This window comes from Bubalus bubalis, chromosome X (genome assembly GCF_019923935.1).
Source record: "Bubalus bubalis isolate 160015118507 breed Murrah chromosome X, NDDB_SH_1, whole genome shotgun sequence".
NCBI classification, from domain to species: domain Eukaryota; kingdom Metazoa; phylum Chordata; class Mammalia; order Artiodactyla; family Bovidae; genus Bubalus; species Bubalus bubalis.
In genome coordinates, this window is record NC_059181.1 from 20,384,529 (window position 1) to 20,407,434 (window position 22,906).

At 42.0% G+C, this 22,906-nt stretch overlaps 1 protein-coding gene across 1 annotated transcript in view; it reads right to left on the reverse strand.

Moving 5' to 3' along the window:
• SMPX (small muscle protein X-linked) overlaps nt 1-15,145 on the reverse strand; it is a 52,943-nt gene extending 37,798 nt beyond the window's left edge. Inside the window, exons 1-2 of the mRNA XM_006048923.4 lie at nt 14,891-15,145; nt 11,247-11,303 (exon numbers count right to left, since the gene is read on the reverse strand). Of these exons, the coding sequence (XP_006048985.1) occupies nt 11,247-11,285 (39 nt within the window). The 5' untranslated portion in view covers nt 11,286-11,303; nt 14,891-15,145. The remainder of the gene's footprint in view (nt 1-11,246; nt 11,304-14,890) is intronic.
• Nucleotides 15,146-22,906: the final 7,761 nt, after the last annotated feature.

Sequence of the window (22,906 nt, forward strand, 5' to 3'; positions counted from 1 at the left end):
TCTGAGACAGTAATCATTGTCAGGCAAAACAAATCTGAAAAGTACATCTTTAAAGCTTTTCACCTCAAGAAAATTGCCATAATGACAGTACAAAACTATGCAAAGGATAATTTGACTTCCATTTATTTCACATTTGTGGTACTCATCCTTAGGTCTGTGCAGTGATTTCACAGCTCCCTACTGGCTGAAAGAATTGGAAGACAGTTTGTTCTGGCTGTTGCCCTCCTGGTGCTTAATATTTTCTGCTCTCTGGGATGAGGAAGGAACACATAATTCTAGGAGAGGAGGCAATGGCATTTGCACAAACCATCCCACACCTTAGTCCTCCTTCAGCTTCCTTCAGATTTACCGCAGGAGGAGGGCAATGATAACTCCTAAACCGCCTCTTCCTTCCCGTAACGTCCTATGGCTATTCTCACACTTCCTTAGGTCTCTGTAATTGACACTCTTTTACCTTCTCCCTGACGCACCACTGTGTGGATCAGTGCATGAGGAAAGTGCTGGAAAGTCAAGTTCATTCGTACCACAGTTCATAGATTCTTCTCCTTCAAGATGACATACTAATTTCCATCCATTAGTAAAAATAAAAAACTTTCTAGAACACACTAAATATGCTAAACATTAAATTATGTAAGGAAAATAAATGACACAGTAATTCAGACTTGGGAAAGAGAATATGTAAATTTGAATTTTGTGCATATTTCATCTGTTATCAAAAGGCAAGAATGTTTAATGCAGACCAAAAACATTTTCACCCAGGAGTATCATTCATATAAAACAAGCATTAAGACTTTTCTTTAAGGCAGAATGTATTCTTTTTCACTTGAGATAAAAGTGTTGCCTTATGAGTAATTGGATATGTGGGCTTGAAAAATTGAAGTTGCACTTTGGTGTTATGAATGAAAATGATGCCTGAGCAAAGGGAGCAAAATATTTTGTTACCTTATGACTCAATTTAGACAATTTTGGTACCACAGCAAACGGAATCATTAGGAAGTGTATTTGAAACTGCCTGATATGAGTTCTGTTGCCAGGGGAATGTTTAACTCAAGACACAGAAAGTATCTGGTGTCCATGTTCATGCAACATGGAGGATCTATGTCCTGTTCTGTGTGACTTTTTCCACAGAGGCTTTAAAACTTTTTTCCCTACTAGAATAAGGCTGATCCCACAGAAAAGAAACAGATTAAAAAGTGTTTGTGGTACGTATCCAGGGAGGTCCATCACCTTTCCTAGGGCAAAAACATGCCAAGAAGTGTTTGGGGTCAGTATGTATCATATATGTTCAAATATAATCACAACACAATTTTAGAGGGAAGCATTTTGCAAATACTAAGGCTGAACCTTCTATGCTATTTCTCTGCTTACTGGAAGCATCAGGTGACCTTAAGAAGGGAGGAGGGGGAGCATAAGACAAGGGGGAAAGTATGTCTTATATGGTGGCAAATACTGTAGCATACTTCATGAATTCCAAAATGCACCTCTTTTAATATCTCTGAAATCAGAGTGCCTTACAGACAGTGGTATCTTAATTTTTAATAGGTGCATTGGTTTTATTTCTTAGCAAGACATAAAATACTGGTGTTTTACAATAGACAGTGTCTTAGATTGGTTGAAATATCATTAGGGTCCTGAAATAAGATCAAAACAATGTAAACAAGACTCACGGAGGATGATATATATTGAACCAATAACTTTCCATTACTACAGTTTGGGTGAAAGAGTTGATATAGGGATTATTTGGAAAAAAGTTAACTGGCTAAAAGTTTAATTAGATCACCACCATCCTTACCCATTTATTAAGCATTTACAGAGGGCATCTTCCTAATAGGAAGTTCAAGTTAGCATAATTGTTTCTGAAATATAAGATTAGTAAGCTAACCCATTTAATCAAGTGTGTATGCTTTACGGTAGGTTGTGGTTTTCAGTAATGGAACATGTAAAAATCATCCAGGATAATGTATTTAGTAAAGCACATGGTCAGGAAATACCACCTTTTCTTGCTCAAAGATTGAGTTTAGCAATGCATGTGGCCTCTCCATGGTCCATGGGTGGCCTATGGTAGAAAAAAAGAGCCCACTTCTAGGAGTGGCTACAGCTACTCTCTGCTTGGAAAAGTGACAAGTGCTCTGAGTCATATCTTCCCCATTTGTTTAATAAGAATATTAGGCTTCATTAGTGGTTTTCAAACCTCTTGTCCATGGAACCCTTCTTTTAAGTAAAGCATGGTGAGACTGTCTAAAATGCAGACCCAGTGGAGATGGACCTGCTCTGGCCAAGGTGATGGGGTGCCCAGATCCCACCTCCTTCCCCCAAGCCCTGGGCCATGAGCAGTTCCAAGGAACTTGGGGCCCAATCTGATAACCATTGGAAGGGATCATCCCTAAGTGGATGAGTATTGATGTACATTTAAAATGTTCACTCTGCCCATGGTTAAGATGTCTGTAATTTACTTTTAACCACTTTAGCATAGACAGTGTGATATTTTATATACACAGATTGGTTTAAACTGCAGTTGTAGGAAACACCATTGCTCTAACTGGGAGTTCATCTTCCTGGGGTGGTTAGGTAATAAAATATCACGAAGACCGCATTCTCCAGACTGCTGTTTCAAGTGTTTTCTGTTAGCCTCATCTCCACCAATGCCTGAGACTTTAATGTTTGCAGAAATGTCAAAAATAGGTGAGATAATGAAATGAGTGTTAGAAATGGCTTCTCTTGGTGAAGGTGAAGGAGGTTAAAATATATAGAGTGGTTAAAATATTTGAGAGAACTTTCCCACACTGCTGAACAGAGTGTAAGAATCTGATGCCTATAGCATGCATCATTAGATTCAGAGCTCAGAAGAGTGATCCCTACATGGGCCTGTCTCCAGCCATTGATAATGAGGAATTCCAGCTTACAGCTGCCAGCCTGGGGCAACAGGATCCCCACAGGAATCTTGTATGCAAACTGGCAGTCACTCAGAGCACTTAAAGGGACAAGAGGTGAGGCTTCGTCCGGCTCACAGACAGACTGTGCAGATGGTTTCTGCTTGTTTGCTAACAAATGTGTGTTAACAAAGTGGCAGAGTTGGGTTGGGACTAGCTTTCACCTTAACCTGGCGGTGATATTGTGGAACAGTGACTGCCTCTCCCCCCACCCCCACCAACTGCCATATTCACCCCAAACCCCAAGATTCAGCCTAGGTTGTTGCCACACTTTCATCCTTACCACAAACTTCTGAGGTTCAGACTGTCATCTTCATTTTATTCACAAAGAAATTGAGCCTCACAGAGGTTAGATGTCATAGTCAATGTCACACAACAGTTGAAGAAAAAGCCAAGATTCCAGATCCACATTCCCTGACCTTAGGGACAGACTTTTTCACTCTATCAAACTCCTCTCCAAATAGCTCTTTTCACTTGACCAAAGTTAACTCTAACCACTCTCACATTCACTAAACCAGCTCTAAAACTGCAAACTCACACCTTAAGAATGGCCTTGGAAAAGGGGCACAAAAATGGATAATTCTAGAATAGGTGTCAAAGGAACACTGAAAAATGAGCCATTAATTAACTGGCTTGATGCTTTTTCATCTTTAAGGCATCACTCAAAAAACCAGGAACCTAAATGGGTTTTTTGACAGGATCTACAGCAGCCTATGAACATGTCAAGTATCCAGTTGTTAATATACACACCAAGGGAATGCCGGCAGAGCACTTTGTAAATAATTAGAGATGATTCGTTAATATAATTGTAGGGTGGTGATATCTGAGTGACAAATTATAGACTAAATTAGAGCCATAGGAAAATTCCTTATAATTTGAATCTCACAGAAATGTATAGAGCTATAGCGCTCTGTTTTTATTCCATCAGTGGGAGAATTGTCATGTTCTTGTTTCTTTCCATGTCCTGCTCTGTTTGAACACAAACAGAATACCTTCTCAATGACTTGATTTTTCCATCTGCAAATTGAGCATCATATTCACTACTCAAAATGGGTTTGGAATATGAGCTACATTTTTATGAAAGAGTAAATAAACATAGAAATCAATGACCTTGGGTTGATATAAGGTTGGACTTCCTTCTTTATATAGATTCTGCATAAATGTAAAGGAAGTGGGCTTTTATTTTTCTTTTGTAACACATTCTCTAGCATTTTTTCCGTCCTTGAGATGCATTCATCTTAGATATTTTTAAATATGCCTCTGACACAGCAGACCCACTGCATCACTTTCCCAAGCTATACATAATTTGTTACATCCTCAAAGTCGGGAATGGAAAAAATCTACTAGATCATCTTTTGCCAGAACAGGATACAGTTCCCTGATAATAGACCTATCTGATGTGAAATGAATACTACACTTGATCTCACCAGGTGAAGAAAAGCTGAAAGAATTCCCCGTAAGTTAATTCCACCAGTCCCTTAATTATTTGTATTGTTCTCCTGCTTGGCTCTGGGCTTTGAGCCCGAGAATTCTATAAACAATATTCCCTCCAAAGCCACTCCTGTGTGACTTACAATGCAATGACATCTTTACCCAGTGGGCTGGGTTCTGATCGCTGCCAGCCACTGAGTACTGACAATCCCACTCCACTTTGCTTTCCAGAGCCATTGTCCTCTGATCTCCCCCTCCTTTTGGTCCCCACTCCATCTCTCTTTTTAGTGTTCAGGCTTTGGGAGTTTCCTCCCATTGCATATTTGTTTCAGATGACTCCCTGTGGGTTCTGGCTTTTATTTTCAGAAGTTTCCAGCAGCTCCTGCCAGAATCTATAGCATCCCCCATGCCTTTCTCCCATCCCGCATGTAGAAGAACCCCTACAGGGTTGCATTTTGCAGTATTTCTTCCTGCGCTTTCCTATTCTTACATCCTAGTCCTTCTCTGAATGGAGCAGGGTATGGCATTTTGAGATTTCTAGCATCTTCACAGAAGAATTTCAGAAAGAGATGTGTTTTACCTATATCTAACTAAAAACTAAGATTTCTTATTTAATGTATTAGCCCAAATTAGGAAGACAGACAGACAGACACACACACACACACATACATACACCATCTAAAATATATTCAACCCATTTTAAAATAAAATTCTGTATCACTGGAATACATAGCTTCTTTGTCTGTAGAGATTCTTGAAATGTGAAATGGATTCAGAATACACAAAACTTTCCCACTCAACACCGTTTTGAGAAACTCCCACTCAGCCCCAGTTCTTCACTCATGATGTTTCATATTGAAAGGTTTTTTCCCCCCTCTGTTCTCAACACTTTTTGTTCTCTTCAATAATTTCCTGAGTGACTCAACCGTAGTCTTGTCATCCAGGGAAAAGCAGATATCAAGAATGTACTGTACAGCTATTAAGATAATGTGTACAATTGGTTGGAGGTAGGTTATGTTTCTGATGTACTTGTGAATGTCAGCCTCAAAAAATGACATCTTTTTGTCAGTATATGGCTGTTTGCCTCATGTCACCAATATGGAGCCCTGGGCAGAGCAGCAAAGATCACCAGCTGGAAGTAGCTCTAGAGTCAAATTGCTCCATTTTAAGTTCTGGCTGCACTTCAAAGAAACCAGCATTGGAAATCATAAACAATGGATTACAGTGGTTTACCTAAGAAAGGAACAGTAGATCCAAGGTCAAAAGAAAAACGTGGTAGATGAAAGTTCGTTTTTTTCTCTTTTACAAATTTAAATAAAATAGTAAAGAAAGGTATGTATCATCATTATTATTTTTAGCTTTCATAAATGTATTTGATTAACTGACAAACCATGGGTGGTGATAGTCTTTTCCTTTGTATCAAGGACTGTCATATACCGGAAATCTTTTTTTAAACTCAAAATTGTAAATGGGATTAGAGTCCCTAACACCTGTCTGTAATTCTTTTTGTCGGGCTGTTTTCTTCTTCCATGGAGCCCTTATGCCCTGGGCAATGGAGAGTGGAAGAGCAATGGTAATGGATGGGGAAAGAAAAGAAGTACTAAAACTAGGGGCATCAAGATATTCTGTTCTACACATGGATTGGGTGACAATGGAAACTTCCCATGGTAAGAGGCCACACACCAACTAATGATGCAAGGCTCATATAATCATTCCTCTAAAATGTATGATAAAGAAGTTAGGTCTAGTTTCACAAGCAGCTTGATTAAATCAGTTAAGCAGAGCGGTGGGATTCAGTGGCCATGGTCATTTGTATTTCCAGACCACGGTTGTCACTGAGTCACTGTACTTTTCACTCCTAGCCGACTTACATGTAAGGTGACTTTAATCAGTGTAAACTGTTAGCTGCTTCTGCTGAAATGCTGATAGCCGTTCTGCATGTCAGTTTGAGGGCTTTAAAAGGGAGGATTCAGCATCTATAAAATGGTAATTCTCTCTCAAGTAGCCTTGGTCAGTATGATTACCCTTCAGATAGTCTGCTCCCACCCCTCCATCCTTATTCTGTGTGCCATGGTGGAGATGGTAAGCAATGAGACTGGACAGTTTTGCAGGGTGGTTCCTGACATGGGCTTTGGGATTAAGCAAGTTGGGTTCAGCTCCTGACTCTTCAACTCACGTGCTGTGTGATCCTGAGTGAGTGCTTTTGCTTCTCCAAACCTTTCATTATAATCCATGGAAATCCCATTGCATTGTGCCAAGTACATAGTAAACCCGGAAGAAACTGACTATTATAATCATCCTAATAATAAACCTTAGAAATTAGTCTCAAGAAGTTCATAGATCATATGGTAGTTCTATTTTTAGTTTTTTGAGGAACCTCCATACTGTCCTTTTAATAACTATCTGTAATGTTGAAATATCTGAAATATCTGTAATGTTGTCCTTTATGGTGTCTGTAATGGTCAAGATCAAATTGTGAAAGGTAATAGTTATTACTATTTTAAGCTAATAGGTTTTTCAGTGTTTTTGGGTAGTAATGATTAACCTGTAAGTGTGACTTCCAAACTGATTTAAGGCAGACTGGCATACAACAAAGGGATATAAGTAAATTCGACCAAAGTAAAAAGTTCGTAGACTGTTAGAGGCTGGACAGAGGCTTACAGGTCATTTAATGCAGCATCACTCCCACCCAGCCCCCATGCCCTTTGCAGCTCACGAGGACCATGGGGGCGTGAAGTCACAGAGCCCAGTTATGACTAGGATACAGGACTCTTTTCCGTTCAACCATGAAACTCTCAGATCTCGTGGGAAAGGACAATAATACTCTACTCACTTTGATCATCAATGGAGAAAAAGGGCCATTGATGACCCAGAGAACATTGGCTCTCAGTGGGCTGAGGCTCCAGGGAGGCCCCATGATACCTTCCAAAGGGGGTGTGTTCAGGAGGCAGGGGAAAGACAGGCATGTGCTACCAGTGGTCATTGTCACTTGGTCTCATTAGACTTAGTGAACAGATCGCTGATGGGGTTAGATTTCCTGGCAGCTCTAGCTTGCCCCACCACCTGTCATGTCACATTCTTTCATCTGAAAGTGTCAGATCCACGGTGCCTAGTGTGCTGAGGTTACCTTGGTTGCAACTCCATTCCCATCAACAGTGGGGTTTAAGAAGCAGACTACAGAGTACAAAACCAGGGTCAGCAAACGACAGCCCATGGGCCAAATCCATCCTGCCACCTGTTTTTGCAAAGAAATTTTCACTGACACATAGCTACCCCCATTCACTTGTATATTGCCTATGGCTGCCTTTGTGCTGTCACAGTAGAGTTGAGTAGTGCTACAGAGACCCAGTGATCTGTGAATCTTGAAGTATTCACTCTTTGGTTCTTTACAGAAGAGGTGGGCCAACATCCAGTCCAGAACCTTATCAGCTGCTTGGAAGACTAAGGCCCTCTCCAGGCTATGGAAGGATTAACTGATTTATTCAGGATATTTTTATGCCCCTGGCATAAATGAGATTTCATTAATACAGTTGAAAGAAATGTAGACTTAGATAGAATCTTCTTATAATTCAAACACAGTCTCTTCTTCAATGTGAATGTGAAAGACAACTATCCATGTCCTCTAAGGGTGGGTCTCAAGGGAGGAGATGGAAGCAGCTGAAGAGAAAGCAAGGCCATTCCATGCATTACTTGGATAATTAGAAGAACCATCTCTTAAGGACTTTGTGTGCTGTAAACCAGGCACTTGGCGTACATTATTTTGTGTATTCATTATAACAATCCCGTTCAGTAGTATGATTGTCCTTATTTTACAGAAGGATAAACTAAGGATAACTAAGGTCACAGAGTGAGTGAATGGCCAGGTAGAGATCTGTAACCATTTGGCCTCATGTTGTCTAAAGCACATAGGTACAGTAATTCAATTACCTATGCCTGACTGCTAGAAGTATGGTTGACAGTGGCTTCAACTTGCTCAATCCAGACAAAATAGAGATCTAGCCATTACTTCTAGAAGTTTGCACTGAAAAATACTATCCTACAAGATACTCATTTCAAAGGTCCAATATGTTTAAAAAGTATTGCATATATCACTGCCTTCTTGGAAATTACAAAGTTATTAGCAAGTTATGGACTCTGAGAAATCCTGCAGTAAGGATCCTATTCAACTTTGCTTAATGCAGTGTTTCCAAACACTTTTTCATGAAACTTTTTAATTAACAGCATCCCATAAAACAACTCTTCCAAGAGACACACTTTGGGAACCACATGATTACAATGATGATGATTGATAATAATGGCTAATATTTATTGAGCAGTTGCAATAAGCCATGGATTGACCTAGGCATTTACACATAGGGATTCATTTAACCCTCACAACAACCCTATGAGCTCACATGTGATGAATTCCCCACTTGACAGATGAGGAAACTGAGGCACAAAAAGGATGAAATAAGTTGCCCAGTCACATAGTCCTGGAGACCATGAGCCCCTCAAACTCCAGGATCAGGTTTCAATTCATCTTTGCATAGCTGACAGTTCGTATGGTGACTGGAACAAAGCATGCGCCCAGAATATGACAGCTGAACTGGATTAGAGATAAGAGCCTAATAAAAAGAAGTGGCTAGAGTGTGTTGAATAGAATATTTAAGATCTTTAGTATTTATACAACGAGGGCACTCCCTCATCAGTTGAGGTTTCTATTTGTTCTGCATAAGACCATACCCTAGATAATGTTCCTACAATAAAGCATTTTGTACTGTGTAAACATTTTCATATTTTATTTAATAGACCCTGCTTTAGGTTAATGTGAGATGATAGGAAAATATCAGATAGTGCAGATCCTATTTAACCACAAGAAATACAATTTCATTTGAAGGGGCATTAAATTAGGCTTTCTGTCTGGCATAAAATACATTGAAAGAGGTGATACCACATCCATAAGGAAGTACTGTATTGCCTTTGTTGGTAGAGTAGATGGATTTTTTAAATTTTTATTTTTATTTTTTAACACAAAAAACATTTTGTATTGGAGTAGAGCTGATTAGCAGTGTTGTGATAGTTTCAGGTGAACAGCGAAGGGACTCAGCCATACATATACACATATCCTAGATGGATTTTTTTAAAAATGCAGTATAACAACAGTTATTCTGAACAGTCAATGAGAGTTTGTTTAAATATTACAGACCTAAAAATATATCAAGGTCAAAATTAATAGATAGAATACTGATGAGTTTTCATTGTAGATTTGAGGGAGGCTAGGAAGCACTAGAAGAAAAATCAACACATTTTCAGCTGTAAAAGGAAAAGAAGAAAAGGCAGACTGAGAGACTATGTTTTTATGTTCTGCAAAATAAAAAGGAAATTTTATGTTTAGCACTTCAAGAGCTTCAAGTGCAGTGATTAAATGGTATTATTTTTTGTCACTTTAATGTAGAGCATAGAGCATTCCTGAATGATTATTATAATAACAGTTTGACCCTTAAGGAGGGCTTACTATACTGTTTTAAGCATCTTCTGCGTGCAGCCCAGATGTTTTAAGCATCACCAGGTGCAGCAGGTGAGTGCTGTTACCTTTTTACAGATGTGGAAACAGTACAAAATGGATTAAGGATTGAAGCTCCAATAATCTCTGGCTTCACAGCTTGTACCAGTAACAGCTATACACTCTGGGTAACACTGACAGTTCAAAGGCTCAAGGATGCCTATAGGCCTGGGAGGCAAAATGAAGTCCACTACCAGTGTCGGGTACATCAGAGACTCATCAGGTGTACACCAGAGGGCAAGCATGGCAATGCACAGTTGATTCCTGGCCAATAGGCCCTTCCTGGATGGTTTGTTCTGTGACAGGTTTTCTGAGGTTATTATACATCTTGCCACTTAAGGACCCCCTCCACTTAAGGCTATGCATTATCATGACAGGTAAAGATACATCCCTCCTCCCACTTCCACCACCTGTGTGTGCTAGGATCCTTCACCTCACAACCTGACCACATACATGTCCCTTCAACATACAGTCAGTTGCTTATGAACAGGTGTATGTGTGATTGTGCATCAGACTCCAAGTATTCAGGAGCTGCCATATGCTCTGCAGTATTCATGAAAGTCCAGGAAAAAAAAAAAAAGTTTAAAAGTTCCATTAGAGAAAGTACAGATAACTCCATTTTGATGGAAAGGAAAGATGGAATTTTACAATAAAGCATTGTGCCCAGCATCTCAGGGTGGGAGCCATTTGAGAGTTAAACACTGAGCTCTTAAGACAAATAACAAATTTCGTATTGAGTCAAAACAAATACTAAAAGCTTTCTCCGTAATTGTGTTTGGGCTCCAAAATGCCTGCTTCCCCCTCCCCTTATTGTAGGTGACACTTAAGTCTGTTGAAACAACCAAATAATTTGTTTGCTGGGAGGGCATGAGGAGACATAATAGAATACAGACTTTAAAAGATAAACGCCCAAGCCTTGGGAAGAACACCTGACAAGAAAAGGACGTTTTTCAAGAACCATGTATTCTAAACAGATGGGTTGACAAACTCAATTGGATCTAAAAATGAAAATGGTATTTTAAAATTTCTATCAATGAGCATATCAAAAACTTACACATCAAAAAACATATCAAAAACATGTGCACTACATTTTTGTAGAAGGCCATTTAATTCTCATTCATAAACTTTGAGTCCCTTACAATTATGCATATTTACACAGAAACAGCTTCTCCCTTCTCAGCTGTACATTACCAGCCTTTTTTCTTCCTGAATTGTACCTTATACAAGTCTTTCTTCTCTCTGTGAAGTTAATCATCAGGTGGGTGAACGATCACAGAAAGTCTGATTTATTAAGCAAACAGGCTGGAAGTTGCTGATGCGAACACGCAAATGTGTCTACTCACCTGGATGGCTCTGACATTGGAAACTGGCTGTTTCGACATACTGACGCAGTCTTATCCCTAAAAAAACAAGTAAGAAACTGTTAGAGGTGGTGGCATTCAGATTCTCAGGAGTGATAAATTTGAATTTAACTCATGATTCAGCTGGGCGGTCACCCCTTTCACTGGCCATATATTCTTTCAGTCTCAGTTTCCGGTTACTTAGAGACTCTCCTTCCTCAGGCCTCAGGGACAGGGAACACTAGAGCACTGGATAAATCATTCAGGAGGAGAAATGCTGAGATGCCTCACCCCTGATGCTCCTGATAGGCAATCAGAAACTTGAAAGGCGCTATCATCTCCTTCCCTGCCCTCCTGCCCTCCTGCCCAGAACGGCAAAGCAAAGAGGTTGTGGAAATAAAACACCTTTGTTTGGGGCCTCGGAAGCTTTCTGGTTGAAACTGAACTTTTGATCTGAACTGAGTTGTTGCCAGGGCTGTGCAGTCAGTCCATGGGGAGCGCCTCCCCTCCGTCAAACACCCAAGGAGAAATGGCCCATACTTCATTCCTATTACTGCGATGCTCTCTGCTCGCTGGGCACATGTCTGTTCCAACCAGAGACCTGGAGGCCGCATCTCCCTGCTCTGTGTCCAGAGCCTGGGCTCTGTAAACCCAGCAGCTCGCAAGCAAGCTTCACCTCTGTCTTCTTTGCTTTTAATGAAACACTCTCTGGAAGCACATAGGACTTACATGATGGTGTCAGATCCCCAAGGTGAAGCAGTGCTTCCTTCTGAAAGGACCTTTGCTTTCTTTCAGTTGAAGACCTGACTTTGAGCTCAGTGACTAGTGGTCGTGGTCTACTGGGGTCAGGGAGCAGGGAACAGCCCAGCTCTGTACATGTGTTGTCTTAGCTTGGTCTATTAAATACGACAGGGAAAAGTGGTAAAGTTTGAAATTCAGTGAATTAAAAACATGCTGCTTTTTAAACCCCAAACTGTAAACTGGGTTGATTAGCGTTTCCTCAATTGACTGATGTAAGTGTGTGGGTTACTGGTGAGTAATTGAACACAGCAGTGCCTGCATTTGCCACAATTCCAATGTCACCTGAACTATGTCAGTCAGCATCCTGAGGCCCATTTCCTCTTCTTTAAATTTTACCTGCTTCACAGGTTGTGGTAAGAATCAAAATGACATAAGGGCCCTGAAAATGCCTTGTGAAGTATATAAAGGCATGATGCAAGTATTTATTGTTTTATTGCCATTGCTTTTAGCTGGAGACCTTTAGTTCTTTACTGCTATACAGTTTTAATACAGAGTAAGAATTGTGATAGTGATGCCCCACAACATTTTAGAAATAAAAGATCTGAGAACTCTGAAAAAAATCTTCAAAGTATTAGGCTCTATTACATGAAGTTAAATCATTACATAATTTTTTAAACTCTCGTAAATAGTACATGCAACTATATGGTCTTTGGAATCACATACCTGAAAACAATGGGTTTTTTTTTTAAGTTCTACCTGAATGTTTTGGTAATATACAGATATAACCACCATGCATAAGGGTCTAGGTAGAATTATTTTCAATATGGTTAAAAAAATTAAGGAGCTATCACAAATCGAACAATCAGGAATGCATTTTGCTCTGTAATATGTTTGAGATAGATTTCTGTCTTTTCTGCAGTGTAAAAAAGTCAATGAAGGATTTTAAATTTTTGGATCTAGGACACAAAGCTCAATTTCAAAAAGAAAAGCTTTGTAGTTTAATATTTAATGTTTCTATTCCTCAAAAGCTATTAGAAGTCATGCAAAGCAATAATTCTCACAGGACTTTAAATATCTCATCCTATAGCATTCTCTATAGGTGTACAATTAAAGTTTAACTATTAACACTTGAGAACTTTAAAAAATGTATGTCAGTTTGAAATGTGGGGATTAGGAATTTATTTATGTTGTTACAATAACAAGTTAAAATGTGAAAAAAATAAGGCAATGAATGATTGCATTTGTACTGGATGGATTTTTTTTTAATTAGACTGATTTTGTTTTTTACTAAACTGGATTCGTTGTATATTGTGGACCCCTCAGCCTAACGGATGGCTATTCCTCGGGCCTTGTCTCCAATATAGCTTTGGTATAACCTTATTTGCATACAGATTCCTTCTCAACATATATGTCAGTCTGTAGACATCTCTAGAAAGTTGGTCAGATCCAGCTCTAATTCCTTGCAAACAGGCAGATAACGTTCATGTTCATCAGTTCTGCAGCCCATCCTGCTGTCCTCATTATTCTCAGAGAAATCAGGGCAAAGCACACTGGTGAATAAAAATAGACAGTGTTCCCTGGCTCTTTCATGGCCCTGCATTCACCTCCATTAGGGATGCAGGGTGTAGAATGCACCTTCCTTCTGTTTCTGCATGCTGCATCCTGGGCCCCCAAAAAGAGAGCTGTGCCTTAGATGTACAACTCCACTCACATCGGGACCACAGCTTTGCATCCAAGGAGACACTCTTTAGAGTACCTCTATTACTGCGTCTCCTAGTTCTGGCTTCAGTTGGAGAACACAGACAGTTTGACCAGGAGTGTATGGACTTTTACAAAGCCTGTATCATAATGGAAATTCTTGCCAGTTTAGCACGGTTGAATTTTCCTGGCACTTGTGCAAGTCTGTGGGGATCTTTAATGGTCTATACGCTGAGTCATGAACAGTATTCCTCAGCTGGTATTTGATTGGACAGCATCTATATCTGACTTCTAAATAAGACTCTTACACATACTAAACATTTGTCAACATTAATAGCACTAATTTAAGAAGAAGGGAGTCAGAGGAAAATAAATCAATATACGGAGAGAGGGGGCTTTGTTTGTTCTTTTTAAAGGTCAATTAAGTGGCTACAGCTCAGTCTCACAGGGAATTATCTTCTGTCCTGCAGCTAAAAATAATTCCCAAGAAGGGTGCAGAAAGATGTTCAGCTGTCCAAACTAACTCTTTATTCAACTCTGCATGAGATGTGACGAGAGGAAGAGGCAGTCCACGTGCCACGCATCAGCCTCTGGTGCCCACACAGAGAGACAGGGTTGCTGCCCTCTCTGCTGGGTCTGGAGAACCCTGTGATCGAAGGGTGGCTTTCAAAAAGACAGGTCTGGAGTATTAACAGTTCTATAAGTTGATACAACTTTATCACTGAGGTCAAGCCTGGCACTTAGGGAGAAGAGAAAAGCGTTTTAAACTTGTAATGTGTTAACAGCTCTGGCAATGATTTGTGTTCAGGTAAACCAAAGAGCTAGCATCATAGCTTTTCTCTGCCCTCAGTTCTCCTAATTATTTCTAGGCTTACAGCTTGAGTTGGGTCTGCAGCTGATCAACTGGAACCCTGGCCATAAGAATCAAAATGACAATGTTCAGGGTCAGAGTCATCTTAGCTGGACCGTGAAAATTTTCTTCAAGTCACTATCAATGAAAACTACTTTTAGTTCAATATTCTTTCAACCTCCCCACCCTCCGAACAATTTAGAAAACAGAAGCAGCAACATAACCAATGGAGAGTGAATTTACAAGGAAGCTACACCCTCTAGTTACAAGCCTACAAAGTTAGAAGTAGCCACTTCAAGTTAGGTAGCCAGGGAATTTCTTTCAGAAAACCCAGTTGCCCAAGGTGAGTCCTGCTTACCTGCTTTATGCACTTGTTTCCTGCCTGAGGAAAGTCCCAGGCAGCCAGGTACAAGAACAAGGCTCCTCAGTGAGTGGAAGGGACGCCGGGTGTCCTCTGAGCTGTGATCTCGGTTCCGATGCTTTTCATGTGGCTGAAATAGCTCAAGCGATCTGTGCTTCACCCGGTACTGAGAGCTGCTCCCGGCTCGGGGCTGGAGGGGAACTCGGTTTAAGGATAAGTGTTAAAGAGAATTCCTGTCATAGTTCACAGTTGTTCTTCCTAAATATAGAGTTTGATACAAGCCATACGCTGCCTCCAAAAGGCTTGACCGTGCTGAAAGCAGGGCTCAAATGTCAGCCGGAAGGTGGCTCTGGAATCTTACTGCCCTCCTCATCTTCCAGAAGATGCTGGCTGCGTTTTCTCACAAATTCTGAGGGGGCACAGGCAAGTTTGAAAAGTAGGAAAAGTTTCTATCTTTAGCTTTATTACCCAGAGGCCAGAAGACCGGGAGTGTTGAATAAAAAATTGGAGACAGGCAGCACAAGCGCCAAGCAGTGTTTGAGTCCTCGCTTGGTCACCGAGGAGCTGAGAAAGTTACTTCAGCACTCAGTCTGATTACAATGAACTATAAAACACCGTCCTTTTTGTAGGTCAAAAATGGTCACAGATTGACAAACTCGTGTGCTTCCAAGGCCCAGAGTCTCTCTCTGCTCAATTGCCTCTACTCATGGCAATGACTATAGCCTTACAATATGTGAGGCAACAGAACAAAAGAGAAAATATCTATTTTACGTATGACAAAGGCCAGGACCAGGTATCAGACAAAACACTTTTTAAAGAGAACACTGCCAAATCCTAAAAAATATGCTCATTAGTTTTAGCACTACTTTTCTTTTCTTTTTTACTTCTCTAGTCTCTAAAATTACCTTGGAACTTTTCTGGCAGTCCAGTGGTTAAGACTCCACCTTCCAATGCAGGGGGAGCGAGTTCAATCCCTGGTTGGAAAACTAAGGTCCCACAGGCCACAGGGTGCAGCCAAAAAATTTTAAACATAGTAATACAAAATAAAATTACCTTTACACAGAACTCCCCTTCAGTAGAAGGATTAAGCAGTGGACTCACTTATCATTCATCCAGTTATAAGTGAGGGATGTCTGAGTCCATGGCAGCACAGTCAAGCCACAACCATCTACTACCTGTCCTCTCATTACATAAGATGAAGAAGCTCCAGTCTGTATGAGCCCCTAAAGTAGCATGTCTGTTCCCTGCAGCTGAATGTATTCCCAATACTTGATTTCAGGTCAGTAAAGAAAAAATCAACTTTCCAGTAGCTAAGGAAGTCAGATCATTGTGGATCATCTCAGTTTGGGGCTCACCAATTAACTTCTGTTCATGTGCTGTTTAAAAGAACTGTGTCTTCAAAAGTCAGTTTAGACATCATACTTTGAGGTTTTGTGGCACCGAAAGTGAATTCTTTATACACTGGGAAAGAGATTAGGGTGAAAGTGAAAGTCAGTCAGTCATGTCCAACTCTTTGTGACCCCATGGACTATAATAGTCCATGGAATTCTCTAGGCCAGAATACTGGAGTGGGTAGCCTTTCCCTTCTCCAGGGGTTCTTCCCATCCCAGGGATCGAACCCAGGTCTCCCACATTGCAGGCTGATGAAGCCCATACTTCCTGAGATTAGGGTAGGCACCTTAATATTTCCCCAGATGTTTGGATGTTCCTCTGCGTTCAGAGCTCTTCCCCAGACACTAGGTGGCGTCACTCCATGAATGAACAACAATGAGCCATTTTTGACACCTTGCCCTGCAGTCATCCCATAAATTTTGCCCCCAGTGACCCCTCAGTAGCTCCTCCTGTTGTTTATGTGAAGCAAAGTGCTCCTGGCAGCAGTGCCTTGTACACAAGGCTGACCCAACATGGACGTGGCTGCCTCTGTGGAAAGAACTGAGGTAAGCTGCATAATCGGGGCTTTACTCAGAAGTGACAGAAACGCAAAGTGAACTAGTTTAAGCCATGAGGAGGCGTGGCAGACACCGTTGATGTCTTTCTCAATATTGCTCTACCCACTGAGCTCTGCAGCTGTAGACATTCCTCAGTACACTGTCAGTTTCACACCTCAAAAGCCGGAATCTCTCTGCTTCTCTGCATTGGAGCTCTCTCCATCTCCACGGCAGGTTGCCTGGGTGCGCTACAGCCGTGACCCAGAATTGCCGGGGAGCAGACACCCCTAGGGACTAACCTCAGCCGATGGAGACGCCAGTTGGTGATAAATGCCCCACCTCCCCATCCTCTGTGGAATGATGGTGAAATGTGGTCTAGTTTCCAGAGGTCCCCAGCAGGACTGAGCCCCCGTTGTCCACAGCAGCAAGTGACTCGCTCATTATTACACTCTTACTGGTTTTTTCCTTTCCCTGTCTCACTTCAGTCCCTCACTTATGTTCTCTGGGATCACCACTCAAACAGACCACCAAATAGACAAGTCCAGGTCTTTGTCTCCACGTCTAGATTTGAGGCAACCCAAACCAATACAAGGGGGTTCACTGGGAAAGCTTCATATAGTGACAGGAAGCACAAAGTGCTTCTTTGGTGCTCACGCTTAGTTGCACTGCGGCATGTGGGAAAGGCATGAGGTGCAGGTGGGCCTCAGAAATAACGGAGAAGGAATGTTTGTGCTGAATGTCCTATGCTTCTACTAAGCACCAGCACTGTCCTATCCCCACCACCCCAGGGGAGAAAACTGAATAAGCATATGGTCCTGCCTGCAGAGCTTACAAGAGGGAGCGGGTGGTGGACAAAGCTGAGTAAACAAGATAACCCCTGTTAAGTAATATGAAAACAAAAGACTGAAGAAGAGAAACTGGGGCAGAGGGTGAGTGGCATCTCTGTAATAAGAACTGAGATTGATAGAGTGAGAAAAGAACACTTTAGGCAGAGGAAGCTGAAGGTGCAAAGGCCCTGAGGTGGGAAAGTATGTTTCCAGAACTCTCAGTAAAACAGTGCCGCCTAAACATGGAGAAGGTGACATGACATGAGGTGAGAAAGAGGCAGAGGCCAGCAGGGCCTTTGTAGGCCATTTTGGCAACAGGTGCTGGTTTTCTTAGTGTAGTAGGAATCCTTGGAAGGTTTTTTTTGTTTTTGTTTTGGCTGCACTGGGTCTTCATTGCAGTATGCTGGTTTTTCTTATTGCGTTGCACGGGCTCTCAAATTATGGTGTGCAGGCTTGGTTGCCCTGTAGCATGTGGGCCCTGAGTTCCCTGACCAAGTATCAAATCCACATCCCCTGCACTGAAAGGTGGATTCTTAACCACTGGACCACAAGGGAAGCCCCATTGGAAGGTTTTAAGCAGTGGAGTTGTTCGGTTTGAGCTTTGATGAGCTCATATCACTGCTATGTGGAGAATAAACTGTAATAGAATAAGCAAGGAAGAGGGGAGAATATTTAAAAGGCTAGAGATGATGGTGGCCTGGACAAAGCTGTTGGTGATGGAGATAAAGACAAGAAGAGAGGTTCAAAGTGTATTTTAGTAGTAGAGTCAAATATGTCCTTGCTTACGGATTGGATGTAGGAGAATGGAGAAGAGGAATCCAGGTTTTAGACTTGGATCATGAGGCGTGAAGGAATGTGGTCAGTGGGTGATGAGTGAAGGTAGCAGCCTCAATAATGAGGTCCACATCTAAAGAGCTCGACACAGGGCCTGGCACATAGCAAGCTCTTAAGATGGGGCATGAAGAATTGGAAGCCATTCTTGCCTCACAGAGAAGTGCTTCAATGGATTGAGGGGGCTGCTTCAAAAACTAGATCACTGCAGGTTGTAGCATGAAGGGTTGAGGCAGCAAGTGGACTCATCTCTTCTAGACCCTTGATGAAGAACAGAGAAAAAGGATAGTGGCTGGCTTTGGAGATCTCCAATATGGAGAGAATTTTTTCAGCTGTATCTTGTTTCAGTCTGGGCAATATTTAAACATGTTTAGAAGCCAAGGTGCAGAGGTTGACAAGGGTCAAGAGGAGGTCATTGACAAGCAAAGGGATGAAATCTTGCCTCTAGAGGTCGGAACAGATGTTCTTCCCACTGAGGAGGCGCTAAAAGGGAAGGCTGAGACTGAGAAGTTTGTAAGAGGGTCTGTGCACTTGGAGGAGGAGGCATGGGGAGAAGCGAGGCCACCTACTGGCGGCCTCAACTTTCCAAAGGTCTTACAGAGGATAGATACCAGGTGTAATGAACAAAAAGCTCAAAGTACTGCTTAGTAGGTGCAGGGTCCTCACTGCCTCAGAGACAGCCATCCATCAACACGGTGACTGTACTAAAGAACACACTTCTCCCGTTGGGCTTCCCCCAGAAGCAGATCTTGAAATCAGGATTTGTGCACAAGTGATTTATTGACTAAGTGTTTCAGGACTTCCTGGCAGTCTGGTGGTTAAGACTTTGCCGCCCCATGCAGGGGCACGGGTTCCATCCCTAGTTGGGGAGCTAAGATCCTACATGCCTCGTGGCCAAAAAATTGAAACATAGAAACAGAAAGAGTATTATAACAAATTCAATAAAGACTTTAAAAATGGTCCACATAAAAAAATAATCTTTAAAAAAGAAAAAGTGTTCCCAGGAAAACTGGGGAACATTGGAGCAATCTCAAGCCCCACAGAAGGTGTCTTCTGTCTGATCCTTCAGGGGGGTCTAGAGTATAAGTTTCACCATAAAGCTTTGCTCTAACCTGGGAGAAGGAGTGAGGCTGTCATATTCTTGTACCTGTCCATCATTGGGAAAGGGCTTCCCAGACACACAAATTCCCAGGGACTCTGGCTCTCCTTGTGGGTGTGTGTCCTCAGTCATGTCCCACTCCTTGCAACTCCATGGACTGTAGCACACCAGGCTCCTCTGTCCATGGGATTCTTCAGGCAAGAATACTGGAGTGGGTTTCCACGTCCTTCTCCAGGGGATCTTCGTGACCCCGGGATCAAACCCATGTCTCCTATGTCCCCTGAATTGCAGGCAAATTCTTTACCACTGAGCCATCAGGGAAGCCCCTGGCTCTCCTTACCAGCTGCTCCAGAAGCCCTAGGGCAGGCCTCCAAAACAGAGCTAGGATGATGGACGCAAATGCCCACTGAAGCCAAGAGCAGGTACCAAATTGGGAAAGAGGACCGGAGGGCATCTGGGCTGAGCTTGGTTATTATCTGCCCCAACCCAGCAGTCCATTATGGAACATGGTTTATGGTGGTTTAGTCACTAAGTCGTGTCCAACTCTTTCGACCCCATGGACTGTAGCCTGCCAGGCTCCTCTGTCCATGGAATTCTCCAGGCAAGAATACTGAGGTGGGTTGCCATTTCCTTCTCCAGGGGATCTTCCCAACCCAGGGATCGAACCTGGGTTTCCTGCACTGCAGGCAGATTCTTTACCAACTGAGCTATGAAGGAAGCCCCATTATGGAACATAGGCCTCATCAAAGTTGTTCTGAACTACCTTGGCATCTAGTCTCTAAAAACCCTAATTTATTTGGAACAATCTTATAAAGTTATATGATTGCAATGTTGAGCACTTCTGTTTCTTATTAGTCATTTTCTAATGAGTGTTGAAATGGACTATTTTTACAGGGTTTTGGCAGTTTATAGAAGTATTTAGACTTAACATTTTCCTGCATTGTCATACAAAACCTCTATAAGCTGGCTTTTTTTCAAAAATGAGGTAACTCTAGTCCCTTTGGTGACATATAGTAGAGGGGGGACGGTCCTCCTCTAGAGTCTGAAGCAGAAACAGTAGCCACCTGGCATATGCACCAGCGATCTGGAATGTTACAGAAACATCATTGCTGCCTGTTTGCCCTTGAACACAATTTTTACCCAGCTCGAATTTTACCCATCGTCAGGATCTGTAAAACTGGGGAGAATCACAGTGATACCACATACTATGCAGGACATTTCCTAGCTCCTTTCCCTCCTGCTCTGCAAAGCTTTTGTTTTTAAATGAGAACCATAAACATAAATGAGACAATCAACTTGTAGACATTTGGATCCTCCTAGAGGGAAAGAGGGTAAAACTCGAACTTAAAGCAGGTCACAGAGGCAATGCTGTGAGTTGAGCCAGTGTCCCCTCTTCCTGGCACACAGCACATGATATGGTCCAGGCTTGCTCACAGTTGCACTGGGGTCATGCGGCCACGTCCTGGCCAGTAGGATGTGGGCCCAGTTACTGTAAATCAGTGCTCCTCAAACTGTGGTCCATGCAGCAGTGCCCATTTGCAAACTGTATGTTACCAGTTTGCAGTGAGTGAATACAGAAATTTAAAAGTAAGCAATTAGGGACTTTGACAGCAATTTGACATTGCCACTGCATCCAAGCAGCATTTCCTTTTTCTAGTCATTCATTTTTGTGAAAGTATTGGTCCATGATGGGTTAAACTTTTTTAAAAACTTGGTCCTCGGATAGTTTGAGAAACACTTCTGTGAGCCATTCCATGCCTCGCCCTTTAAAACATCTTTTGCCATCCAGGAAGGTTTCTTCCTCCTCCATAGCAACCTTAGAAGCCACTGGTCCTAAATGTCATTGCTACAGGATGAAGAAGGATCACCAGACGCACACCAGGTTATGACATGAGTGAGAGAGAAATATTTACTGTGTAAAACTACAGAAATGTGGACATGTTAGTGACACATAACTTAGGATTGTTTGATTCTTAAAAGGAATAATTGCCCTCATTCTGGAAGTTGGACCAGCTGGGGCCGGGGGACCCACTTGGAGGCCCTTTGTCAGGGATGGCTGGAAGGCTGGCTTAGTTGGGACTGTCAACCGGAATATCCACATGTAGCCTCCGCAGGATGATAGCATCAGGTTCGTTGGCTTCTTAACCTGGAGGTTCAGGGTTCCAAGAGCAGGTAATCCAGGGAAAAGGACAGAAGCTGCATGGCCTTTTATTACCTAACCTTGGAAGTCACGTAGCCTCACTCCTGCTGTACTGCTGGCTGAAGCAGTCACAACCCCGTGCAGATCAGGGGAAGGAGACATGGACCTCTGTCTCTGCGTGGGAGGATTGTCACAAAATTTCAGGTCATACTTTCAAACTGCCTCACTGTGATTATAAATGGGGGCTCTGGTTCCAGATATCTTGTATTTCCTTCAAACCACCTGACCCCAAGCCTTCTCCATAGCAGATACTCACTAAGTGTGTGTTGATGATCGTAGAGGGGAAAGCTAGGAAGACTGCTCCTGTTTTGAGGATAACTGAGTCTGTGTTCATGGAAATTTTAGTTCATGGATTCTAAGACGCACTTCTTTCACATTTTAACATCTCTGAAATTGGCACTTGTTAAAATTTATGGCATCTTATAATGATGTTTATTAGCAGGGCTTTTTCTTTCTTGAGTACGTAAGATAACCATGTGTCATCCAACCAGTAGCTTATTAGATGAAACATAGTAAACGTCAAGGACTCGATATCTACTCAGTGGAGCCTTAGCTAATGAGAAGTAACGAGAGGAAAGGAAATTATGGGGAAATGCCTACTCTCTCTGCGATGAAACCGATGAGCAAAGAAAGACGGCCAGATGGAGAGCCAGCAATCACTGCAGTAAGACATTCCTAATGCTGTAAGGAACCCAAAAGGGCGTCATGTCCAAACTCTGCCCAATGGCCGCCCCACCACCACACTTGCTCCGTATCTATGCAGTCTCTGGACCCACACCCTATGCCCCCTGTGCTGTAACAGAAAATATTAATACCTTGGACAGCGGCTAGTTGAGGTTCAAATTTGAGCTCTGTCATTTCCCTCTCGGAATTTTAATTTCTTCATCTGCAAAATGAAGTGAGCTAGTGGAAATAGAGCACAGGGCTAGGCACGTAGTAGGTGATGCACCAATGGTATTTTTTTTTCCTGTGATTAACTCTCCCATCATTTCCAACTAGTTTATTTTCTGCAAGTCTTGAGATAATCCTCTTTATTACTTTGTAGACCATGAGTCTTTGACTTATTAAAACTATTGAGAATATTCTCATACTGTTTAAGATCCTAATCCCAGGTCTGAAGAATCAGAC